General features: G+C 47.5%; 1 protein-coding gene across 2 annotated transcripts in view; it reads right to left on the reverse strand.

Moving 5' to 3' along the window:
- GNB3 (G protein subunit beta 3) overlaps positions 1-26,149 on the reverse strand; it is a 160,487-nt gene that overhangs the window by 3,603 nt on the left and 130,735 nt on the right. For both annotated transcript variants that reach the window (XM_085619850.1, XM_085619849.1), the window contains exons 6-8: positions 25,265-25,427; positions 21,740-21,806; positions 753-954 (exon numbers count right to left, since the gene is read on the reverse strand). In XM_085619850.1, the coding sequence (XP_085475976.1) occupies positions 753-954; positions 21,740-21,806; positions 25,265-25,427 (432 nt within the window). The remainder of the gene's footprint in view (positions 1-752; positions 955-21,739; positions 21,807-25,264; positions 25,428-26,149) is intronic.

Consider the following 26,149-nt stretch of genomic DNA (forward strand, 5'->3'; position numbering starts at 1 on the left):
TGTGTTTTCTGCTATGAGCACGCTTCACACTTTTGCTATAGAATTTATGGACCACAGATAATATACAATGAATGACTAACCAGCCGTCTTTGTATACGGACCATTGTGACACCCTAACAACTTCACGCCTGCCACCGCAGCGTTATTTCTCGTTGACTCAAATATCACACATTCCTTTTTTAGGGACCTGCGGATATAACCTGTAAACAGAACTGACAAAATGCAGTGACACCTGGATGGACCACCTGACCCTAGTGTGCCAACACCTTCCAAACAGGGTCTCTAGTGCCATGGTATCAGAAATCCTACGATACATATTACTCAAAAGTGGGTGGTCGCTCCTTCAGAATGCCTACTTCTAAACCTTCCTAGGATCTACAACCATCCTAGTAACATCACTACATCAACCCAAGATCTAACTCTTTAAAGAGACCTTTCACTCTCTTGGTCTGTGGCCACGCTAAGCCCATAACGATGCATCACACCTATGACTTTTTGTTGAGCGATTGGCCTGTGATTTGCTTCCTATATAGAAGTCATGTGTCCACTCCCACCTATAATTGTCCTCTTATTGAACTGTTACTGCACCATCTGTGTGTCTGTTCCACATTTACCAAGGTGGTCTTCTCACATTTGGGTTGCAACTAAAACAGACCTGTCTTTATACTGCCTTAGGTCTCTTCCAACACTGGTACTCGCCTTACCCTACATTCATTGCCTGACTATCTTTGGAACTGTTGCTGGGTACTTACACAGATGGCGTTGATGTCGGATTCATGCCCAGTAAAGGTCTGGCGGCAGGTTCCCTCCCGAATGTCCCATAGCTTGGCTGTGGCATCACAGGCCCCCGACACAAAGATCCGGAAGTCGGGGGACACAGCCAGACTCATACAGTCCCCCATGTGGCCCATGAAGACAGTCTTCTGCGTGCCAGTCTCAATATCCCAGAGGGCGCTGATGGGGTGGGTGAGAGAAAGAGATGAATGGTTAGTGAATAATGGGCTCTGTTACCACCCCACCCCCCCTTAACCTGTCATCGGTTGATAGCATAGGTGTCTCTCGAACAGTGGTAGAATCTGTGAGAATACCTGCCCTTTCATTGAAAACCTGAAGGTATGTCCTATTCTGTCTTGGGGTTATCCTCTGAATTACTGCCATAGCCCTATCACCAGGTGGCTGAGTTGACTAGGGAACCCTCTTCTTCAGCAGGTACCTTCTCATGAGTTACCTGTAGGGTCTGTATTTGATCAAAGGGGGGAGAAAAAAGTTGAGATCCATTTGGCTTCCTTGCGGTAATCAATAATCAAAAAAGAATGGATCACTTATACCTGTGTAACCAGGGTCATGTATGGTGGCCCTCTTTAAGAAAAACCCTCATTCACGTACATAGTTGATCGGGCAGTGTATCTCGATTATCCGCCTATTTGTAACATGACAGCATCATCATTGGGTGTTGTTGTGGGTATGCTATCCTCCACCTGGAGGTAGACCAACTGGTAATACAGTAGTGATCAGAGATGAAAAAAAGTGCAAAAATGAAGTGAGTTAAAATTACCTATCTCCAGTTAAGAGACCTCTTTAATTGTTTGGAGGTGTGGAAAGGTAAAAACAAGGTGGTGCGTATGTAGATGAAGTTACTAATCTTAAGCACTGATTAGTCCATGTGAGCGGTCGACATGTTTCAGCCCCAAATATGCCCAGCCGGGTCGAGAGGCTTTCTTCAGGACCTGTGAGTGAATTGAGTTGCAATATTTTGCAACTTGAATAAGTGGGTCATTGACTTACCACTCTTCTCTGGTCATTATCGGTCAATCGTACCTATAACTGTATGTCCCTATTGCAGGCCTCCTCGGGGGACCAGCGAGCTCTCCGAACCTGTCGAAAGCTCGATTCTTGACTTGTGCTCGCTCTGAACACGGTGCCCCGGGAGACCTGTAGGGCCACCTTTCCCTGCTAGTATGTGGGTGATCATTGTGAGAACCTGAGCATTGCAGCAGATGCCTCATTTTGGAGGAAGCAAACAAAGTATCTCTTACTAGAATAGAGGGTGATGCAAGAGCTGATTAGATAATGGGTTCTTGTATGAACAGTGGCTGTGATTTGACTGATTGGCAGATCACAGATGCAGGTGGGTGTATGAGTAGACAATGTGAGTAGCTGAGTTGTTCTGATCTGGTCTACTAAGGAAAGTAAACAAAACTTGCAGGTGCTGCCTGTGGTGTCAGCCCACATGACCGCTGCCTTTTCATTTCTGTCAAAGGTGACAGAGAAATGCCAACACACCTGAATGGAAGGTTGACCCCAGTGCTCAATTTGTAAAAAACATAAGTGCCACAGCTCTCGTTGGGAGGCCACTGCAGCTTGCACCACACATTTCCCCTGCCAGCTATGCCAATGATAGTAATAACACAACTACTAACCATCACACTCCTACAAATGTGACAATTCAAACTATTCCAGGCCCCAAAGTTGTAAGAATAGCTTGGGTGCAAGTAATAGTAATATTTAATGTATATTGAATTAATAATCAACGCTGCTGGCGCTGGCGAGCGCTTCACTGCGCATGAGGTGCTGCGCACGAAGTTAGTGTGTTGGTGCTGCCTTGCCAATAAATACTATATGACACGCCTGAGTGTGGCATCTTCAGTTTTAGGAGCTCTTTTCGTATATATATATATATATATATATATATATATATATAATGTGTGTATGTATATATATATATACACACATATATATACATATGTGTGCACGTAGAGAGTAGTAAGGAGAGAGGTAGCGTGAGAGGTAAACAGAGGTAGAGAGTAGAGAGTGAGTAGTAGAGAGTAGAGTGAGTAGTAGAGAGTAGTAGTAGAGAGTGAGTAGTAGAAAGTAGTAGAGAGTGAGTAGTAGAGAGTGAGTAGTAGAGCATGAGTAATAGAGAGTGAGTAGTAGAGAGTGAGTAGAGATGAGTACAGAGCAGTAGAGTAGTAGAGTGAGTAGTAGAGAGTGAGTAGTAGAGAGTAGTAGAGAGTGAGTAGTAGAGTGAGTAGCAGAGAGTGAGTTGTGGAGAGTGAGTAGAGTAGTAGAGAGTGAGTAGTAGAGAGTGAGTAGTAGAGAGTGAGTAGTAGAGAGGAGTAGAGAGTAGTAGAGAGTGAGTAGTAGAGAGCCAAAGGGAGGCAACTACAAACACTCCTTTCCAATGGGAAGCCAGCGTTTACCATAAACGCTGATGCTACCCAATGGAAAGGAGGGGCGGGGCTTGAGTTCCCTTCTCAAAAGTAACTTGTTTACTTATAAGTCTTGAGGCGAGGAGCGCATGCGTGCTCCAACGCCAGCCGAGACCTAAAAACGGGAGTAGGGATGGTGAGAGGTTACGAAAAAGAGGAAGAAGAAATAAACGGAAAGGAGGTTAGAGGCTGGAAGATAAACTGAATGGACAGAAAACGGAAGTGCGGCCTGGACAGGAAGCAGGGGAAGAGCGAGGGAAGAGGAAACAGAATACATGGAGTAAAGAAACCTAAAAATAGAGAAAATGGCCAATGGAGAAATGAAAGATGGCAATGAAACAACCTACATTCAATGTCACTTTTCTGTTCTTTCCCTTTTCCCCCCATCCCCTATGTCATTGTTCTGTCGGTCCCTCCTGAAACTTTTCTGCGACTCTCTCTAATCTCTCTCCCCTCTCTGTCTGTGTCGCCTTGTCAACCACTCTCCCTGTCAACTTCACTCTCTCCATCTCTATCTCTGCCTCTGTTGTCTCTCCCTCACTCTGCCAGTCTCTCCTCTCCCTGTCTCTGTCAGCCACCCCTTGTCTCTCTCTTTTCTCCCTGCTGTCTCTGCAACTGCCAGCTGCCAGTCGTTCTTTCTCTATTTAATCAGAAAAACATTAGCTGTTCTCTTTTTTGTTAAAACGCGCAATAATTCTCTCTCTGCAGATTTTTCGTGTCTACACAAACCTGCATATGCACAGACACGCACCCCAACCGCACGCACATGTATACATACATCACACACACACTGCACAAGCGCTACGAAACGTTCGGTAGGAGTTTGGCGCTCCATCTCTGGGACCAGAGAGTATCTGAATTAGGCGGGGCGGGATAGGTCGTCTGACTGGGGGGGAGGAGGGTGACGTGTGCGACAAATTAATTAGCGGACTGTACCAACGGCCGCGTCGTTAACCCCGTGCCCTGTGATCATTACCCCCCCCCCCCTCTGCAAATGATCTGCATGCTCTGGACTTCAAAGGGACCCGCAGAGGGGCTCTGAGGACGCTTATTGCGGCAGATGCACAGAATTCGCCGTCTTTAAACAAGGCGCTCTTTTGAACAAAAGTCCTGTGTCTTGTGAAATGCACAGAAGGGGTCCTATGCGAACAAATCCCAGGCCCCCAAAAACCGTTAATGTCTCACAAGAGGCCTGGTCTGGGGTTTTGGGGACGTGGGAACATTAGGATCGAGGGGCCAAGGCGGTGGGGGTCTGGCGGCGCACTTGATTTGTAGGGGCCCATCTGCGGGACAGCTGTCTGGCGCGTGCAGCCACCATGCTGCAAACAGCCTCCAAGGGAAGAGGGGCAGAGAATGGGTGAGACCAGGCGTTACAGATGGATGTGGGGGCTGGGCACGGTTCAGTTCTCAGTGCTGAGCAGCTGACACAGCTCGTTTTCTAACTTTCATATTGTTCACCTTGAACCCTGTCTTTTGTTTTGAAGTCGCATGAACCAGAGGCATTGATGTGTAATTTTGAACGTTTATAGCATTGAATATCTGTAAATATCCGTATATGTCTAACCTAGCCAAGGTCACAGGAGGTGTGCATCCACCCATGGTGTGGTATGGAATCATCTCCCTTCCAAAGCGGCGTCTACAGACGCTCTTTGTACCACAGCTTAGAGAGACGGCAGATGAGCCCCCCCCCACCTTCAATTCAAACTCAAAACAAGCGCGCACGCGGTCCCGAAAGTGAAAGAGGATCTCTTGTCTTTATGGGACCATATGTTTAAACACATGGCCCCATAAAGATAAGAAACCTTTTATGCCAGAAGGAAAGCAGGAGAGCCCGTCCAAGTGGGCCGTCCAAAAAAGCCAAAGGGAGGCAACATACAGAGCTCTTTTCCAATGGCTGGCCACCGTTTAGCATAAACGGTGACGCTAGCCAATGGAAAAGAGGGGCGGGCTTAAAGCCCTTTACTGAAACTCCTCAATGACATTAAATCTGGCCGAGCGAACTGCGCATGTGCATAGCCAGGCTAGCCAAGACCTAAAAAGAAGCGAGATTAGACTTTGGATTTCACTGAAAAGAATAAAAGCAGACTGGTTCTGGAACGATTTGCATTAAGAAACTCAAGAAAACAACTCTCTGCAATTCTGGTGCATTATAGCCGGGTCTTGTGCTATCAGAGTTAAAAGCTCTCGAACCACCATCCCGCAGCAGGAGAAGAGGGTTTTCAATCTATGGGCTCCACTTACTACCTCCAGGGTCTGAACTCCACTTCAGATTGTCCTTTGGTATCTCCAAAAACAGCAAAGAGACAGCAATGTTCATCAATGGAGCTATATATTAAGAGGCGATGGGTCATGATGCGATCCCAACAGCGGTGCTTAAAGAGGACCCCGGTTAATGACGTAATCGATAAGCCTTTCTGTCTCAACATTGCTTTAAAATGGAATTATGCCAAACTTCTTGGGTGGAAGCATTATTAACAAGCATTGGCAAAGCCCATGCGATGAGGTATCGACTTTGCCAATGTCTTCTACCAATTTTGTGCAGCAGCTTGGGTGCTGTGCAGCATGGCTAAATGTTAGAAAAAAAGGATTATGACATGGTCAGCACTTTTCTTTCCTTTTCTTAGGGTGGGTGTTGGGTGGCAACATGGATAACGAAAGGGAGGGAAGGGGCAACACAGACAAGAGGAGGGATGCTGAAAAAGGAAATGGGATGGGGGAAGGCACTATGATGCGGTAAATGTGGGCTGCAACTTAGCTCTATTTTTTCTGGTGAGTGGGGTCAGGATCAACACAGACAACCGGAAGGTGGGGAGGTGGAAGGGAAGAAGTTAGACAAACAATAGGAGGGTGGTGTGTGGGCGGAAAGAAGCAACATAGACAACTAGCACAGTGTGAGGGAATAAGCAACACAGACAAGGGAGTGGGAAGGAAGAAGCAACATGAATACTAAGATGAAAAATAGTACATCGATCACACTGGGAGCAGTGGAAGGATGCTAATCAAGATGAGGCAATTAGTACTTGGTCCATGCTCCACATGAAAGAAAAGGAAGTGAGACCAGCATGTGCTAGCCAATTGAGACACAGAAATGGTAAGCAGTGGGCAGGCTCCAAGCCCCTTGTAGAAAACAATTCCTCTTGCAAGCGAGAGCGCATGTGCTGCTGCAGGCGAGACCTAACAAGAGTTTCCAAAAGTTATCATTAAACTATAAACACATGGTACTTTTGATTCAGTGGGGAGATGTTTGCTACATCCATTTAGGAGTATCATCAGATCTAGGGCTACTAAGAAAGACATAATTTGTGTGAACAGTCTGGATTTAAATGGAATTGCTCAACACTAGATAATATAGCTATAGCACAAACCGTACTAGAGATGTATAGGAGCACTAATGGACAAATGATGTACACTGTTTGTATTGATTTCTTGACGACCTTTGTCTGAGTTGTCCGACCTTCTTATTTGGAAAATAATTATTGCCCTTGAGATGCCTATGATCCTTTTGTAAGTAATAATTGCTCTACATCCCTCTACATGGTGCAAGTTATTAATGGGAGGGGCAGGGATCTTTGCTTTCCTCACCTACAGAAACATGTAATGGCCTTAAACAGAGCTATTGTCGAGCTCCACTGCTGTTCTCACTACAGCTCTATGAATTCCCAAGAATATTTACTTATTCGAACAGCTTTCCTCCATAATCAGGATCATACGCAATCTTCACTCGAGTGTATTCAGAGGATTTGATTCTCTTTGGTCTTGCTCTGATTGGCCTGCATCTCAGTTAGGATGGGATGTCTCATTTTGCAACCATTTCTTTCTTAAAGATCATTGCGTTGAAGAGTAAGGTGGTGCTCTTTTAATGGTAAAAAGAAAAATAATCAATTTAATTCTGTGTTAGGTGAGGATACACCGGAAAGTATAAAGGTCTCACACAGGGGGGCGGAGTCTATGAGGAACATGGTGGCGGGCTAGCGCCGGTCGCAGGAGCTCCGGGAGCAGCTCGGCGTCCCTGCTAATTATTACATGGACGGATTAATGGAAATTACCCGGTAGGTAGGTGTTGGTGGCGCGGGTGTCGCACGGCGTGCTTTGTTTTGATGCGGTCCCCTTTTTCTTTTTTCCCGTTTGAGATTGCGAGCAGCGGCAGTGATGTCAGCGACGGTGGTTGAGACGCAGCGCGGAAGAGCTGACGACGGCTGGCATTGGGACCTGGGAGACTCGGATGACTCAGGTACTGGAGCTGGAGGAGGAGCCTGAGGGAGGGCCTGTTGCCTATGGTGGGTTTGGCGGCCATCGATCAAGACGGTGGACGCGGATACGCGCAGAAGCGGCATTAACCTATTGCCGAGCGTGGAATGGTGGAAGAGTCCTGTGCACGACTTCAGGCAACCGGACCTCACGGTGCTCCCAGGTTATACTGTGAGTTTGGCAAGCAGTTTGTCTGCAGAGGAGGCGGGACAGAAGTGTATGGCTCTTATTTTCTTGAACTCAGCTTCCGGTTCTGCATCACTGTTGCGCCAGGGAGTTCAACCGGCTCTAGGTATGGCTGGGGGAGGCAATACCTCTGGAGAACGGTATCCTTTGAGCAAGAGAAGGAAAGAAAGGGCGGTGTTATTATCGGATACCGTTTAAAAAAAAACATAGATATCAGTTGTGGTCCCAGACCCAGTTTGGGTCCAAGATCAGGGACACTCTGGATCCCCTAGAGGGCTTAAAGGGTGTTGTTTCTACGACCCCCAGTAAAAAGAAAAACGTTAAGCCCAGGGATACTGTGAAACCTAGAGGTCCGAAGGCTATTTGTACCTCTGTGAAGTCCACCCCTTCACTCAAGACTTACTTCAAAATAATGGAGCAAACTGTGGTATCAAAGGAGTTAGTCCCGTCCTCTACCCCGGTTCCGGCCCTGAGAGGTGCTTCCTCCTCCTCTGTTCATTCGGAGAATCCTGCTTCCCCTTTGGTCGGGACCCAGGAAAGTGGGAAGGGATCTGGAACTGGACTGGTCGCAGCAAGCCCCACGATTTTGCTGAATGCCCCCAATCTAGTGGGGGACCTAGCCACACCTTCCCAGGTGTCCATATTACCGCCCACTCAGATAAATTTACAAAATAAAAGTTTAGAGCCTGGGGAAGGTGGTCTCTTGGACGGGGTGTTCTCAGAGTCTGAATATGGAGGCCCTATAGCATTTACTCCTGGGAAAGGAGAAACAGATGGAGATGAGCTACAGCTGGGATCCTTTCTTCAGGCTTTAAGAGGTGATTTGCTGTCTAAATTTGCAATTTCGGAGGCAAATCAGAGGGGGATTCGTGAGAAATGTGAAGCACTAGAATCTAAGCTGGATGACATCTGTGTACCTACCGGGTCCCTGGAACTAGAAGTCAAAACCCTCTCAGAATCAGTGCAAGGGAATATGAAGGATATTGTAGCTCTGAAGTCGCAGAATCAAGCATTACAGCTGGATCTGGAGAGACTTGAAATGCAGGCCCGTAAAAACAACCTGAGGATTCTTAAGATCCCGGAGGGTGCGGAAAAGGGTGATATTAAGACCTTTATTTGTAAGCTGCTGAGAGAGAGAGTTCTGAAGGATCGCAGGGATATCGACTTAGAATCAGAGATCCAGAGAGTACATAGGGACCCATTTAAGCTCCACCCAGACAGAAAAGCCCTGAGGAAAATCTTAGTTAATTTTCAGACCTTTGCAGTAAAGGAGTTGATTCTTGGGAGATCCCTGCATGGGGTAACATTACATCACGAGGCAAGGGTCTACCAAATCCACTCAGACATGGGTAGTAGAACAGCGCAAAGACAGTGGGAGCTAGACTCTAGAAAGCCAGAACTTAGAAGCCTAGGAGCACAGGTTCAAATGAAGTTTCCTGCACTACTTAAGGTAATGTGGAATAATAAAATGCATAACCTTAGTTCCCCAGAGAATGTAGATGCCCTCTTGGTGCAGATGAGAGGGTAGGTCTGTAGGGGTTCTATTTTTTTTTCTTTTTACTAGTTCAATATAATTCATTGTAATTATTCGAGCCCTGGTTCATTGGTTACTGCTCAAGATAAGGAAGGAAGGAAGGGAAAAGAGGAAAAAAAAGGGGGAAATAGGGGGAAAAGGTGAAGAAATGGAAGAAGGAAAGAAGGGAAAAGGAAGGAAAGGAGAAGGGAGGGATGAAAAGGAAAATGAAAAAATAAAATAAAATTTCTCCTTTAGAGATAATAAATGTCAAGGAGGAAAGGGGAAGGGGGAAGGGGAGAGGGAAAAAGGAAAAAAATAATAATAATAATATAAAAATATAATATAATTGAGGAATGAATAACGAATGGAAGTTTGTCGTGTCTAACTACCACGCCTATCAAGTTCTTTTTTTTTTTTTGAAGAAGAAGAAGATTGGTAGGGTGCCGGGTTGCTCTAGGGAGGTTCCCACATGGCGGTTGACGCCAAGGGATGGAAGGTGGGTTCCTCGGGGGTGGGGGGGGGGGGTGGGTTGGGAGGGGGTGAGGGGTGGGGTAGGGGTGCTTGGAAAATAGTCCTCATACAAATAATAAAAAAGTTGAATGGCTCTAGACAGGTAGCTTCCTCTCAGATTAGATATAGGTAGTACACACAAGCTCAAGTTCCTCTCCTGGAACGTAAACGGTCTTAGGAACCCCAGAAAGTTATCTCGGGTGTGCGAGTTTTTAAAGAGGAGCGAGGCCCATATCCACCTATTGCAGGAAACCCATCTGGAGGCCCAGGAATGTAAACAAGGTTTTAATAAACTTAGTTGGGTTCAGGAGGTAATGTCATCAGATCAGAGGGGTTGCACAAGAGGGGTGGCTATGATTATAAGAGGTAATAGAGGGATTAAGGTGGAGCAATGGGCCAGCGACCAATCCGGGAGGTGGATAGTAGCAACTCTTTCTATTTGTGGTGTATTAGTAGTATGTGCTGGTTACTATGGGCCGAATGAGGACAATCCTGGTCCTCTCTTAAGTCTTCAGGCCTGCTTGCTAAGTACATCTTCCCCAGTTATACTTGGAGGAGAATTTAATTTAGTTTGGGATATTCAATTGGACCGCACATCTAAAGTAAAATATAATGCGCCTCCCAGAACTTTTTCTATACTTAAGACTCTTGTTAAAGAGTTTAGGCTGTTGGATATATGGAGAGCGGACAAAAGGAACATTAGGGAATATTCCTTTTATAGCAAGAAATATAAACAATATTCTAGAAATGACTACTTTTTAGTAGATTAGTCTCTGCTCTCAGATCTTAAATCCATAGCCTACATTCTTGTCTCAATGTCTGACAATCTCAAGCCCAAAGAGTGCCAGAGGAGGTGGACTTTAAACAGGTCCTTATTACTAGAGGAGAGTGTGAGGGTTGAGCTGGATGAAAAAATAGAGGAGTTCTTTAGGATCAATATAGCCTCCACTAGTGATCAAATAATGTGGGAGACCTTTAAGGCATACCTGAGGGGACTCTTGAGTTCATTAATGATTAATAGAAGCAGAACAGCTAAAGAAGCAGATAAAGATAGCCTTAGGAAAATCAAAGAGAAGGAGAAGGAATTAAAACAGGCAGCCTTGAGCACCCGAAGTCTTATACCACAATTAGAGAGAGATTTGATCTCTTTGCAAGCTGATCTCCAAGCCAGGTCTGATAAAATTTTGAAGGACAAATGGGATGCCAGTAAATTACAGCATTTCGCCTATGGTGAAAAATGTGGCACCCTGCTGACCTGGAAATCCAGAATAGATAGGGTTAGGAATCATATTAAGAGTTTGGTCCAAAGGGGGTCTGGAGTTTTGCTGCAGGAAGAGGATGAGATCAGGGAGGAGGCTAGATCCTTTATGCAGGATCTATATAAGGAAGTCATTGATCATAGACCAGAGGATGTTGAAATATGGTTGGACCAGAGGGATCTTCCTTCCCTCTCTGAAACAGATACGTTGTATTTATCACCTATGGTTTGACCTCAGATGTTGTTTTTATTAATAAAACTGACTTGACTCTCTAGGTCTGGTGTTCTAACAGTGCACGGATTCCTCAAGGTGCTTGACGTCATGGAGTCGGTCTTTACCAGACCCACAGAGATACAATGGAGAGGAATTACACATTCTTGAAGTGGGTCCAGCCCACAGCCATTGCAGGTAACCCAGGGAGAGCCATTAGTGGGGACTAACACATCTCCCAGGTCTAAACATTTTTAACTGGTTACCTTACGAGGCAAGAATAAAACTGAAAATTGCTTGCATGACTCACAAAGCCTTACTCTGCAACACATCAAGATACTTGGCACAAAAATTTGAATTATCCGGGAGATGCAAATCCTCTAGGAGCAACAGCACCCTTTTGCTAAAACCACAGATATTCCATAAAAACAAAACTTGCAACAGAGCCTTATCGGCTATTGCCCTGGAAATCTGGAACTCCTTGCCTCCGAAAATCTGACTGATCCCTTTGACTGCATCCTTCAAAAAAAGAAATGAAATCTCTGCTTATGATCAAATTCTTGATCTTCTCTGATGTCTATTTTTTGTCTGCTTAATCATGTATATTTTACCTATTGAATTATCCTATGGAGGCTACTTCCTCAATTTGCTACTTGACACAGTTTGTTGCTTTCTAATGTATGTGGCCGTTCTCGTGTTTCTCATTGTGACTTATTTCGTATCACTTGTAAAGCGCTTAAATACCCTCATGGGTCATGTTTGTGCTATATAAAACTTTATAAATAAATAAATTCCCACACTTGTTCTCGTGGTGCATTGTGCCTTCGTGTTCATTGCATCACTACCCAAAAGAGTTCCAGGACACTTTTGGGAAAGGCCATTAGTGAGTGACACTGGAGGAGTCCCTGCCAGAGAGGGAGTGGCGGATGCTGCCTCCCTGGTGTGAAAGAGCCAATAGGGTTTACAGAGTGAGCAGCTGTATGGCTGTGAATGTGTAACTTAACTCTCTGTTTGTACTTGGCTTTCCTTAGAGCCGTCGGTGTGCTAAAGGGACTCTGTAGTGCTTAATTTGTGCCAGTGTTTCATGGGACTGGACACCAGCACTTGTTTTTAACATCAGCATAATTTCTATGACATTCAACCACATGGTGGTGCTGTCCATCTATTTTTTTAAACCGCGAACATTAGCAACGTGTTTAACATTCAAATATACATTGAAAAATAATAACACCACCGCGTCCATGCCATTCATTCTTCCAGCTTTGGGTGACCTACAATATTCCAAATTGTCTCATTGGTCGGCGTGTGATGGGCAGCAGGTGGCATCAGGACGGCATTTGCCTTTGCCAACACTGACAGGGACACTGGATGGTGAAAGCGCCGTGGCCTTCTGAGGTATATATTTGGTCCTAACACTAATGTATTTCTTTATTTTTGTAAAAGCTAAGCACTTCGGCCGGCGGCACCCGGCTGCTTGTGAGACTATTTTATTTTGGGAGATACACGATGGGCTGTGTCCGAAACCAGAATGGAGACCCTTAGAGTTATACTGAAGTGGGAAGTGTCCCTATATTAAGTTTAACACCTGGGTCAGGCAGTGTGCCGCTATTTAAAGGATAGTACCAGCCTAACCCACGCACTTGGGGGTTCATTGCAGAGAAAAATGTTACATATCCTACTAGAAACCCAGCTCTTGACCTACTCGGCATCCTTACTAGGTTGTGTCTGCAGAGTTACTCTACCTGTCGCCATCTTCCTGGCTGGTACATGCCCAGTTCCCACCCTTTACCCCCATTGAACTCAAAGTGCACTGTCTGGAGGTACCACACCTGCCCCCAGTTCTTTGTTTTTTTTTAAAGCGCGAACTCGACCCGAAGGTATCCGAGCGCTTTACATGATTTGGAAATACTGCTCTCTCCTTTAATAAAATCACTAACCAACCTGCTCGTGGGCAAGTTCTCTCATATATATGCATTGTATACGCAGTTCTCCAAGTTGACCAGCCCCCGCCCCCCCCCCCCCCTGATATCGATCCATATGGGGAAACAGTGCGGAAGTGATTGCACACAATATAATACTTTGTTCCAGGTTTCCCTTGTCGGTAACTAACTCATTTTTTTTTTGTAAACAGATTTTTTTATTAAATGATTATAAGGTGATTAGTGACATCATAAAGATAATGCTATAATTGCAGTTCGGATCTAGCGTTCGGTTTTACAGTATACACATTAATCGCAGGTTGTTGTCCCGCCGGGAGAAATTGGCCTTGTGCCAACACAAGGAATCAATGAGATATCTGGTACAGTTATAGATCTTCGGGCCTGCCGGTTCCAGTTCTATCATCGCTAGACATACATCAACTCTATATTCAGCTCCACAATCAACCCCGAGCAAATCAACAGAAGGAGAACTCCCCACCTCCCGCCAGGTGACCACCCTCCCCACCCCCCAGGCATGTCGCTTATACATTTGGTTCCCTGATTATTGACGCTAATCAGCTTTACAGGGCATCAGGTGTGCTATTCCAGATGTTGTAGTTCTCCCATCAGGAAGCTCATCCCACACCGTGACCACCCGGGTAGCTATCAGGGCCATCCAGGATATAAAGCGCTCAATTTCCCACAGCTGGGTCCACTCCGTCAAGGGGCATGTCGGTGTCGTCCCTCGGCTGTTTCAGTACCTCCACCAATGCCACCCATGCTCTCGCTGCCTCCAGTGACTTTTCACTCCCAGTTCTCTGGGCCATCTGCAGCCTAAAGATCCCTTCGCAGTTCTCCCATCTTATAAGCTCCCTCGTCCACCTCAACACGCTGGGGGCAGTTTTTGCCTTCCAATGGCTAGTAAGTTCCCTTTTGGCCAATACCAACCCCAGGTCTATAAATTTGCTGGTGACTTTACTCCTGGCATTATGAGGGAACCAGTGTAGGAGGCAACACCCCGGTGTCAGCGCTATGTCACGTTCTGTCGTGTCCCCTAGCCTATCCGTCACCATTCTCCAGAACTCACCCAAAAGCGGGCAGTCCCAGAGCATGTGTAAGAACCCCGTGTTCTCCAGGTTACATCTTGGGCAGGCAGAGCGGGTCCCAAAATATTTATTGATTTTACACGGTGTAAGGTAAGCCCTATGAAGAACAATGAAATTAATCGATTGGAAGCGTGCATTTCTAGAACTTTTCCAAGCTCTTTCCACCAGTTCCCCCCATTGTTTCTCATCGATGGCCTTGCCTAAATCTGCCTCCCAATTGAGTCATAGTGTCGTCAGGGGTCGTCTCATCCCTTGCGTGATACGTTGGTATAGGCAAGTGACCGCTTTAATCGTTCCGCCTGACATCACTATATATTGACAAATCCGAGAGGTCGGTGGTTCTGCCAGCCCCTTTAGCCAATGTTTAGGGAGAGCCGCTGAAAGGAAGTCTCCTCGTGGGATGTCGAACCTCTCCAGCAAATCATTAAAAGGAAGCAGGGTGCCATCTTCATAGAGATTGCCAATAGTAGAGATCCCGGCCTCTCCCCATGCTCATAACCCTTGCCAGTCCCCACCATGGGGCAGTGCTTCACAGATCATTAGCGGGATCTCTGGCGCAGAGGGGATTCTCATCTCTGCCCGCCCGCAGGCCCGATTCCAACAGCGACGCACCACCCACACATCCGAGGGAGCCACCCCATCCCTCCAAGGGAGGCGCAATGACACACGGGACAGGAGCTGCAAACTCTGGTCCGAACTCCCAGGATCCTCCGCGTTCCGAAGTCGCCCCGCCATCCATTGTGTAAACCACTGCAACTGGGCTGCATGATAGTAAGCCTCGAAGTCCGGTACCGCAAAGCCCCCCTCTAGCCTGGGTCTCATCATGGTGGCGAGCGCCACCCTTCGTTTCCTGGTGCCCCACAAAAACCCAGTGATCAGGGTGTTGAATTGGGCAAAAAGTCTGTGCGGGATCCAGAGCGGCAACGATCTGAAATAGTAAAGCAGTCGAGGTAGCGTGACCATTTTTAACAGTGCCACCTTGCCCGCCACTGACAGCGGGAGGGTCCCCCAGAACTCAAAATCACTTTTGGTGCCGCGTATCGCTCGCCCTATGTTGCCTTCTAGTAGGTCAGCAGGGACATGATATATTTTAACGCCCAAATAAGTCAGGCACCTGTTTTCCCACACCACCCCCTCTGTTGCTAGTGGTCCAACCATCTCCGCCAGAACAGGAAAAAGGCACGTCTTAGCCCAATTCACCTTAAGTCCTGCAGCTCTTCCCAGTCTGTCTAGAAGGTCTTTGGCTCCCTGCAAGGCATCTCCAGAGTTAGCTAAAAACATCAGGAGATCATCCGCATACAGAGCTATAAATTGCATCTGTCCCAGCACTTCCAATCCCTGATAATGGCAGCCCGATCTAGCGTGCACAGCCAAAGGCTCCACCGTCAATGCAAACAAGAGTGGAGACAGCGGGCACCCTTGTCTTGTTCCCCTGCCGGCGTCACAGGCCTCAGAGATCAGTCCGCCCGTCCTACCCCTAGCAGTGGAATTCCTATACAGGAGTGCCGTCCAGGCTACAAAACCGTCTCCCAGCCCAAACCCTCTCATGACTCCGAAAAGATACGGCTCTCGAGGCTGTCAAAAGCCTTCTCAATATCGATTGATAAAGTGCACACCTCCTCTTTGTTGTACGTGGACGCGTCCAATATTCGTAGTACTCTACGTATATTCATTGCTGTATTCCGGGATGGAATAAAGCCCGCTTGGTCCGCATGCACAAGTGTCGTCATATGGGCCATTAGTCGGCTCGCCAGTATGCGACTCAGTACCTTATAATCTAAGTTGAGCATGGCGAGGGGCCGGTACGCAGTACGGTCCCAAGCTGGTTTGCCAGGTTTTAAAAGCGGGATGATCACCGCCTCCCTCGTCGAAGCGGGCAGAGTGCCGTCGTGTTTTGCTCTATTATAAAGGGCCACCAAACGAGGAGCCAAGAGATCCACATAGGTTGAGTAAAATTCAATTGGGAGCCCATCCGTCCCAGGCGTTTTATTTCTGGCCATATGTTTGATGGCACTACGTGCTTCTCCAATTTTGACTGCCCTGCCTAGGGCCTCTGCAGCGTCCTCATCAATCTGAGGAAGCTCTACATCCTCTAGGAACCCTGCCCCTTCTAGCACTGTTGGGTCTAGTTTACTCTGGTATAAGGCAGTATAGTATTCCAGAAACTGGAGATTAATATCCTGCTGGCTATACTAGACCTCATCGTTCCTCCCCCTCAGTTCCAGAATCGCCATCGTTTGCGTGCCCGGTTGGCCAGCCAAGCCAGCAACGCTCCAGATTTATCTCTCTCGGCATGAGCCCGAGCTGTATAGACCCTATAGTCGAAGCACCGCACCTTTTCCACCTGTGTCGCCAGCGCCTCCCTGGCCGTAAGGAGATCAGCCAGTTTATCCACCCGTTCCGGTCTAACTTTCTCTACCTCTCGAAGGCGCTATTCCGCGCTCTGTACTTCCCGCATTAGGACCTTCTTCACCCCCACCACTTCTCCAATATAACGGCCTCTAATAATGGTCTTGAAGGCATCCCATTCAACGAGTGGGCTCGTTGCTGTGTTGGCATTAGTGAGGAAATAATCCTCAATAGCAGTACTAATCGTGGCTCGGAACACCTGGTCCTCCAGCACCTCCGGTCTCAGCTGCCAGCTAGGTATTGTGGGTCTAATCTTTACCTAATTCAAGGACACCATCAGGGGGTTGTGACCGGAAATCTTCCTAGTCAAGTATTCACTTAGGGTGATCCCCCCCATAAACGTCCGGGGAGCACAGGATCGAGTCTAATCGGACGTGTAACTCGTGTAAGGCAGAGAAGTAGGATTAGTCCCTCTGCTCCGGGTGTTCGACTCGCCAAGTGTCTGTTAGCCCCCAGTGGTCCTGCCATGTTCACCGAGCGTCAGCAATTCTACGTGTGGGGGCGTCGGGGAGCGGTGGGTGAGGCCGGTCTAAACTGACATCAGTAACACTGTTAAAATCCCCCCCTAATAGTACTGACCCAGTTAACACCGATGCTAGTGTCTGTGAAAGGTGCGCTAAAAATGCAGGTTGTTCTACATTAGGGGCATATATACTCCCTATCACTATATCCCGTCCGTCCAATCGTCCTGAAACCACTACAAATCTGCCCTCTGGGTCTATTACTTGTCTAACACATTGAAAAGGGACCCCCGCCCACACCCAGACCATAGCCCCCCTGGCAAAAGCAGAGTAAATAGTGTAAAACACTTGCCCTCTCCATCGACGCTGTAAGCCTACTCCTGCTGTGATAAGTGGGTTTCCTGCAACAGTGCAATCTGCACCCCTCTCCTAACCAAATATGTGTGTATTTAGTGTCTCCTGGTCGTGGTGTGCATCCCCCTGACGTTCCAAGAGATACATTTTATACCTATGGCGGGTTCCATTGTGCGTGCTTCAGTCTGTTTCGAACTAATTCCCCTCTAGCGACATGCCTGGCCCCAAACCAAATCCCCTTAACCAATAAAATTCCCCAACACCCTTCCCCAGGACAGGTAAAAACAAATCAATTTCCATCCAAACTAATACACGCAAACAATTATCCATAAAAGGTGGTGGGGTGTAAGCTGACCCACTGGACCCAAAGCCCCTCAGGCCCCCCCCCCACTCCCTTAATTCAGGTAGTGGCTTCAACGTCTCTGCCAGTGTCCCTAAGGTGCCACCATTAAATGCAGGCCGTAGTAAGTGTCATCACCCAGTAGCAAACAATCTTTGTTCATACGATCTGTCGTGTGAGGCTCATATTATGCCGTCTGCAGTTTGAGGGGTAATGTTCGGCATTTCGACATCTGAGTCCTCTTGCACGCTGCTCGACCGTGATCTGTCAGATCTGTCCATATCCTGCTCACTGCGAGTTCTGTTCAGGCTCTTGTCTCAATGACTAATATCCGCCACCGTTTTCACCGCCTTAGCTTGCTCCAGTCGTCGCCCGCTTGGCGAGGGGGCCCTCGGTGGAGGCGGAGGGGTATTTGACTCCCGCCTGGGCGATCCCATCATTGAGGTATTCGGCCCGTCGTTCCATCGGGACTCCAGCCAGTCCCATACGTCCCATGGAGTAACAAAGAAGTGTGTTTCTGCATTATCAGACACCCGGAGGCGTGCCGGGAACAGCATAGCATAGGGGAGCTGTAGCTGGCATAATTTCCGCTGGACTATTAGGAAAGAAGCTCGCTGGCGCTGTACTTCCCTGGTGAAATCCGGGAAGATCATCACTTTGCTGTTTCCAATCTGCAGGTCCCGTTGCTCCCGTGCCCTTCACAGAATGTTGTCCCGATCTCAATAGTGGAGCAGCCTCGCCACCAATGGGCGGGGAGGGGCCCCAGGTTTGGGCTGCCTGGGCGGGAATCTGTGGGCACGTTCAAGTGCATAGAAGGGGGAGAAGCCCTCCGGGGCCACCTCCGTCTTCAGCCATGTCACCAGGAACTGGACAGCATTGACCCCCTCTTCCCGCTCCGGAACCCCCACTATACGTAGGTTGTTTCTACGTGATTGCCCTCACTGTCTTCTGCTCTTAGTTCCAACACCTTGACCTTAGTTTCAACTATTTTCAGAGTGCGCTGAAGCGTAGAAACCGCTTCCGGAACTTCTTTCATGATGTTCTCATTGAGGGCCACCTTCTCTTTAAGTTTACGGTGGTCATCTTTAAGTAAGGTGAGGTCTGCCCCTATTGAGTCTATTTTTGACTCTAGTGCTGTTCTCAACGATTTAATGGCCTGCATGATGTTGGCTAGGGCAGGGTTTCCAGGATCAGTCTCTGTTCGCCTCTCCAGCGCATCGTCGTCCTCCGTGTGGTGTGCCTCTTCCTCCACTCGCAGGGCATTAAACCCCTCCGCCTGGACGTTCTCCCCATCTTGAGTCCCGCAACAATGGGTTCCAGGATTGAGAGCGGCCATAGGCCGATAAGTACCCTGGCAGGTATGAATGCCCACTTCCCTCGTGAGACTCCCAGCCAGCAATGTCGCAGGACCAGGTGTGAGGCACACTTCTCATCAGCCATCAGACCCTTTGACGATCTTTGCTTCCCTTTCTGCGACTCCTCGATGTATTTTACAGACCCACAGCGGTTAGTTCACAGTGCGAGATAACACTTCAGAGCAGGGAACCTCCGACAGACTCTTCACCTCACCAGCCCTGTCCCATGGGGTCGTCGCCACTCCGCCGTTCGGGGCAAATCCCAGCTGCACACTCGTCTAGTAGGCCCCAGCCTCAACACGCTCTCGCAACCAACGGCACCGTCTTACCGCTAGTATTGGAGTCTATGGCTCAGGGCGCGCATCTCAGCAGCCGGCCGAGTTCCCCAGTCACAGCGCTCCTCGTCGCTCCAATTTGGGTCGTCCTCCTTGTCTCTCAAGACCAGGGCTCTCCATCTCTGCACGGGGCCGCCATCTTGGGAGTGCAAGTCGGCTCCAGGCAATCTCCGCAATCGTTGCTCCCCAGGTCACCACCTCCGGGTCGCCGTGTCTGTGGTGTATTTCACCACGGGGTGTGATTCAGCCTTTCGCTCCGTAACTCAGAGCCAAGGCGCAGTTCTCTCGCCGCTCCAGCCGGGGAGGATCTCCATTCTAACACGCTGCCGCCATCTTAGCTACACCACGCTCGAAGCCCGGTCAGGGTAATTAACTGGCTTTTTCCTCCCGTCGCCAGCACCGATACTCCCCGGTAGCGGCCCTACGTGGTCACCAGGCTTTCCCCGGGGGCCACGTCAGCACTTCAGGATCTTTGTTAATGGAGAGTGGCCACGGACAGAGCTCCGAGGTCCGCTCCCACTCACTTCAGCGTCAAACCAAGCCCCCTTGTTGGTAACTACCTCATGGGAATCTTTATTGTCAAGTCACTCGATTGCTATATCTGGTCATGACGTTGGCACTGCACCTCCCACTGATCGCGGTTCAGCGTGAATCAGTGGGAATTTGCTTACGTGACGCGGCACACACGGACTCCATAGCGCATGCGTTGTTCACGAACACAAAACGGTTTTCATGATAACTGACACACGTGGGCTAGACCACGCCCCATCAAACCACGATCCGCAATCCAATAGGGGCACATGGTACACCAACAGGGACAGGCTGCAGCCTGTCCCTTTAGCTATGGCCCCGGCACGGACACCGGATGTCCTTAAAAGGCTCTCTAAACATAGGTATCGCTCTCCAGGCAGGTCAGGCGAGGCGAGGGCAGTTTTAAGCGGCGCATTTAGAGTCACCAGATCACAATACCTGGCAGCCACTTTTACTTAATCACGGCGTTAATTAACACCCACTGCCAATTGCCAGTACTATAAATACCACCGTTTTTTTCTCCCACTTATCGACGAGGAGGTGAGGAGCATACACCTAGGTGCTGACACAGGAGACGCACCTTGAGGCAGTAAGAGAGTGTTTGTGTGCATGCGTGTTTGACAGACTGTTAATGTTAGAACGGGAGTACCTACAGGCTCCCACTCTTTAAGTTCACAGGTGAGATACTTACGTTTATACCCATGCCAGAAATGTTTTCTCCTTTCTGTTTACGTTCAACTTTTTAGAGTTTGACTACAGGGGTCTTCCTCCCTCATCCTCCTATGGGGCTACTTGGTCCCTATCCTAGGGTAAGATTGGTGGGCTAATGTTACCATATGTAAATGCGTACACAGATGAATGTCACGTGTTACACATATAGCCACTCAGTGAATGTGCATGTGGCTGAATGACTTTTTTAATGAAAATAAGTGACTTTGGTGTTTTTATCATGTCTACAAATGTTTATTTTTGTTTTCCAGGCTTAAATACACAAGCCATATCACAGTGGAGTGTGACATAGATCACCCCAAATAGTGGAACCTTCTCACCAAAATTTGGTAAGAGCGGAGCCCCCTTTTTTCTATAGGTCCTGATGAATGCCATGGACCCAACTGGGCCAACTGGCAGAAACATGTCGACCACACTCACTACGGTGTGGGGACAATAAAATCCCCATCACACCGTTCACTTGTTTTTAAATACCATATAGTCGCCAGTCACATTAAAACCTATTTGGCATTTATAATGGCTTTTTAACCTCACTTATTTCTTACACGGACCCCCACTTAGTTTAGAAGTGCATCTCTGTCGTCAGGTGTATGCCCGCCCTCTACCAAACCAAGTTTGTTGAGGGCGAGGACTGGTCAATGATGAAGCATGACACTAGATGGTGTGAGAGACCAGTCCTTCACTTTTTGTGAGATGCCTGCACTCACAAACTAACACTCAAGCACCTTGGTCTCTAAACTGGGAGCGGCCCCATTTGTGTTAAACATTATATGTTGGAGGATGCCTGCTCCTAGTGCCCTGTGCCTCTGGTTCCCTCCCCCAAGACTCTCCCGTGGTAAAAGTTGCTATATACGCTTTACATAAGCATCAGTTACGTAACAGATGGACACACTCATTTTTTGTTAGGCACAGGGAGATTAAGTGATTTGCCCAGAATCACAGGCTATTGAGCGTCCCTGCCGAGACTCGAACCCAATTCCCCAGCTTCGAGGTCGGCCGGTCAGTATATTCTGAGTCACCCTAGCTGCGGCTGGCATCTTTGCAGTTCCCCACACTCCTTACCAGGTGGTATCTCCTGAGCTGGTCACTATCTGGTTATCGTCCAGGAATCTGCAACAGGATAAATAGCCTGTGGGAGGAGAAAGTCGACAATATTTGCATTTATTTAGCATCGGTTCATTTATTCTTTTTAGTACAGTGAAGGGTATTCTGCACGGACCTGTTTGTACTCTGCAGTTCAGCTTTTCATCCTTCCGAGCACGATGAAGTGCAGACCATTAACTTTGGCCATATGGCCTTCTTTGTCATTTACTGCGGCACAAACCTATTGTAGATCCATTTCCTAACGGCATCATTTGAAATTTCCACTCATTGCAACTGTACTTTATAACACGTTTCGCTTCATTGAGTTAGCCTTATTAAAGGATACACGATACAGTGATGTCACTGCCCGCCCAATATAAGTGCGTTGATTGCACCTGTACAGTCAATCTTACACGGCTCACTGCAACTGCAACTTGTTCGATTTTTTTACAGGTAAATTATTCTCTCTAAAACATCGCTTTCTTGGTTTCACAGGTTCCCAAAATTTGTCACAAACCATCATTAGCATTTGGAAAGGCAGCGTCGCCCCACTGCTCGCGGAGCAGCGCTAAGGAAAAATAAAATGATAATAACAGAACATTAGTATTATTTTATTTTTAGTGGACCTTGGAGGCAGGTTAGGGCGGGGTGGTGCTGGGCTCGCCTCGCCAGAGGGAGGAGAAGTGGTTGGTGCACCTTAAGTGCGCATGACAGTTGGGTCTGCTGTATCGAACCGGCCAAACCTCATGCGCACTTTGCTCTCCACCGGCTGCATTGCACAGCCTGGGTGGAGAACATGCAAAGGCTCCCAGTCCCAGTCTGAGCGCCGAGCCACGGCACTCAGACCAATCACGACGCTGCGGTCATACAGGTGACAGCGGCGTTGTGATTGGCTAGGGGGGTTTGGGAGCCTGGGTGCTGCCGGGAGCCAGGAGAACACTGAGGACAGAGGAAAGGTGGCAGCTGGTGGCCGGCGCCAAGCAGGTAAGTCTTATTTTTCATTCCATTTTTCTTAGTGAAAATTAAACTGCTTTACAGCTTTGAATCTTAACATAATACAAAATAATAATGAAGAAGTTTGTATCAGCAACACAAAATGAAACACAAATGAAGGAATGAAGAGATTGTTTAGAGAAGCTTTTACCTCATGCAATTATCATTTAATTTATAAAACTTAACAGGTTTATGTCAAACGCACAATCAAAAAGGCGTGTGACTTGTACCTGAGCAAAGTCATTATGTTATGTCATTAATAGCGCTCTGATGCTGTCTATTGGCTGCTTCAGCGCTACATGAAAGCAACAATCCAGTAACTGTTGCCAACATAGAAATGGTTCAAAAGACTTGTTTTGTAAATCTTCTCCCCTTCTTTTGACATATAAAGGTTTAAGTGAGCTTACAAATGACTCAAAGCATAAGGGAAGGTTACTTTGTGAGCTCATTTAAGATACATACTTTTGGCAGACTATGAGCCAATACATCAGGCTTTCTGTAATGTTTTAAAGAGATAACAGCTTGGTGTTTCATCACAGCCTGATGGCAATAGGGTATCCGGTTAGAGTGAATTAAAGGGTACCCTATATGAAAGGGTTGTGCCAGCTCTTACCTCCCAGAATTGTCTCGGTCATCAATAGTAAAGGCCCAATTGTGGTCATTATTAAAAGAAACCTATAGACACATCAACAGAACCACAAATATTCCACAAGCTGATTAACTGAACCAGACTGTGGTCTGTCACAATCCTGGAAGTCAGGATGCTCGGTAACATGCCACAAGGATGCTGAAAGGGCATACATTGGACCTTTCAACCCTTCAGGCTTTACATCGGTGTTTGTTCTTATATAACAGGGACCTTGCTGGGTAGCAGCAGAGCTCTGTATATTAATGGGGGTGTTGGAAGTCCAGACAAGATGGCATCCATCAGTTGGGGATTTACGCATTTGACTTGCAAAATGACATTATGGGTACATTTACAAGAAATTATCGGAGCGCGGTGTAGTTCCAAAATTGGTAACACCATGCTCCGACAGTTTCAAAATGCCGGGCTGCACTGTATTCACAACAATGCGGTGCACCCCTGTGTTAAACCTAGTGCTGGTGCAAAAAAAAGCTACCTAGCGCCATTTTGCTATGGTGCCTGTGCTGCAGGGGCAATTGTTTATGTACAGGAAGGGACACCTCCCTGCACATAAACAATTGTTACAGGCGATTTGCTCTATCTATGTGTGCTTCAGAATGTAGCACATGTGGAAAGAGCAAAATACGAGAAGTAAAACATTTCTCCTTGTATCACCTGCTTAAAACCAGGTATTCCCTGGCGGTATTTTTGGCGCTGCCCTATACCTTATAAATATGGGGCAGCGTCAAAAAGCAATGGGTGTTGCCGTGGAATGCCTAACGCAACTCCCATTGCCCGCCCCTTTAACGCTGAGTGCTGCATGAATAGGGGCATTATATACAAGATGCTGTGAAGCCACGTTAAGTGACTTGACGCCTCCTTGTAAATAAGGCGAGGAGTTAAAGCCACCAGAACGTCAGAAAAAGTGACGTCTGGTGTCGTTAACTCCTGATAAATAGGCCCCTAAATTGCTTAGGTTTAGTGTTGCTTTTTATTGCACAAACGTTATTTTTTCTATTTGGGCACATACAGATTAAGGGCCTTATTTATGAAAAGTGTTGCATCGCTGCGTGAAAGCAGCAATGCAACACTTTTCAGTGTGCCCTCCTTGCAACATGATGGATGCGCTGTATTTATTGTGCGGCACAACATGTCGCAAGGAATGACAGATACGTCAGGAATCCTGATGTATCTGTCGGCGTAAAACCCACGCATTGCTGGAGTTGTGTTGTAAGCATGATGCAACTCCAGCAAAGCATGGGGGAGGCCTATTCCCATTGCACTGTGTCACCCTTACGCCTGCTGTGAGGCAGGCGTAAGGTTGTGACACAGTAGCGTCCTAGAAGTGGTGCAGTGAAATCTGATAGATTTCACTACGCCACTTCTGTAAGGCTTTTTCACATGGGAATGCCTCCCGCAGGTATAATATAGTGCAGGCATATACAAAGTGATGCATCTGCTTAGATATGTCACTTTGTAAATATGGCGCAACGTGCCGCATTATTTATTCCACCGCTGTTTCACAAAAAGTGATGCAACGGCAGTGTAAAAGTGTCACAAGCCATCATAAATAAGGCCCTACGGGATTTGCCCAGAAACACACAATTTTCAGTCAAGTGCCGGAGCAGGGTTTAGAACTCAGGTCAGTTCTTGGTCCTCAGGTACCAAATTGGGGGTCTCGGCCTCAAGGCAACATCTATCGATTAGCCTGGCCCTGATTATTGAGAGCCTTCTTTGAGTCAGGTTAGATGTGATTATTGGCAGCAGTCTTAGGTTTGGTGAAGCCATGAATATAGGGGAAACCTTCAGTTCCATCACACTGTGGTCATTGGCAGTCAGGTTGGTATTCAACAAGTATTCAGCATCACTACCACCAAGATCCTCACCTGTGTGCGCAGCCAGCTCCCTGCTGACTTTGACGTTGCCCTCTCGTGTCTTGAGGTTGTAGATGGAGCACATGTTGTCCAATCCACCACACGCGACAAAGTTGCCAGAGGGCGCGTAGGAACAGGTCATGACCCAGGAGGAGCGCAGCGGGATGGCGTGCACCTGCAAGCAACATCTACATCAGAGCTATGTTATGAAACCTCTTGGTGCAGATGGTGTAGGGTTCACTTGTAGGAAGGATGAAGTAGTGTAAGAGACTTGCGGATGATATAACAGTGTTCTGAGAAGATACGAAAGAGTGCTTCAGAGTGGTCAGTAAAGAAAGGCTCCCGCTAAAGCACTCTCTCTGGGATATAGTTTAGGTGAGGTCTCTTTGGTGGATGGTGGGATGGTGTTTTTCAAAGATTTATTTATTTATTTAATGAGTTTTTTATAGCACTGGCTAGACCCGTAGGTATCAGAGCGCTTTACATAAGGTTCAACAATGTTACAACAATGATAATAATTACACGTTACATACACATTAAAGAGCGAGAAGGGAAGATAAATAGAGCGGATGGGGGAAGGGGAGTGAGAAGCAGAGAGGAAGAGGGGGTAGACGGTATGAGAGACGAAGGGAAAGTCTGCCCAACGATTGACTGGGTAGGTGACGGCCGAGGAGGGACTCCACAGCCAGTCTCCCCTTTAGCTCTCTAGGTAGCTCCATCGGACAACGGTCAGATAGCTAGGTCTCAACAGACGAGGGAGAAATCACAAAAGAATGTCCAGATGTGAAACAGGATGGGAACTCAGAACCAAGTGGGTGAGGGCAAAGGTCAGGAGCTGGAAAGGAGATAAGTAGAGTGGAAAGGGGTAGGGGATAGTATGAGGGGAGGAGGGAGGTA

The sequence above is a fragment of the Triturus cristatus genome, chromosome 7 (assembly GCF_964204655.1).
Source record: "Triturus cristatus chromosome 7, aTriCri1.1, whole genome shotgun sequence".
NCBI classification, from domain to species: Eukaryota; Metazoa; Chordata; class Amphibia; order Caudata; family Salamandridae; genus Triturus; species Triturus cristatus.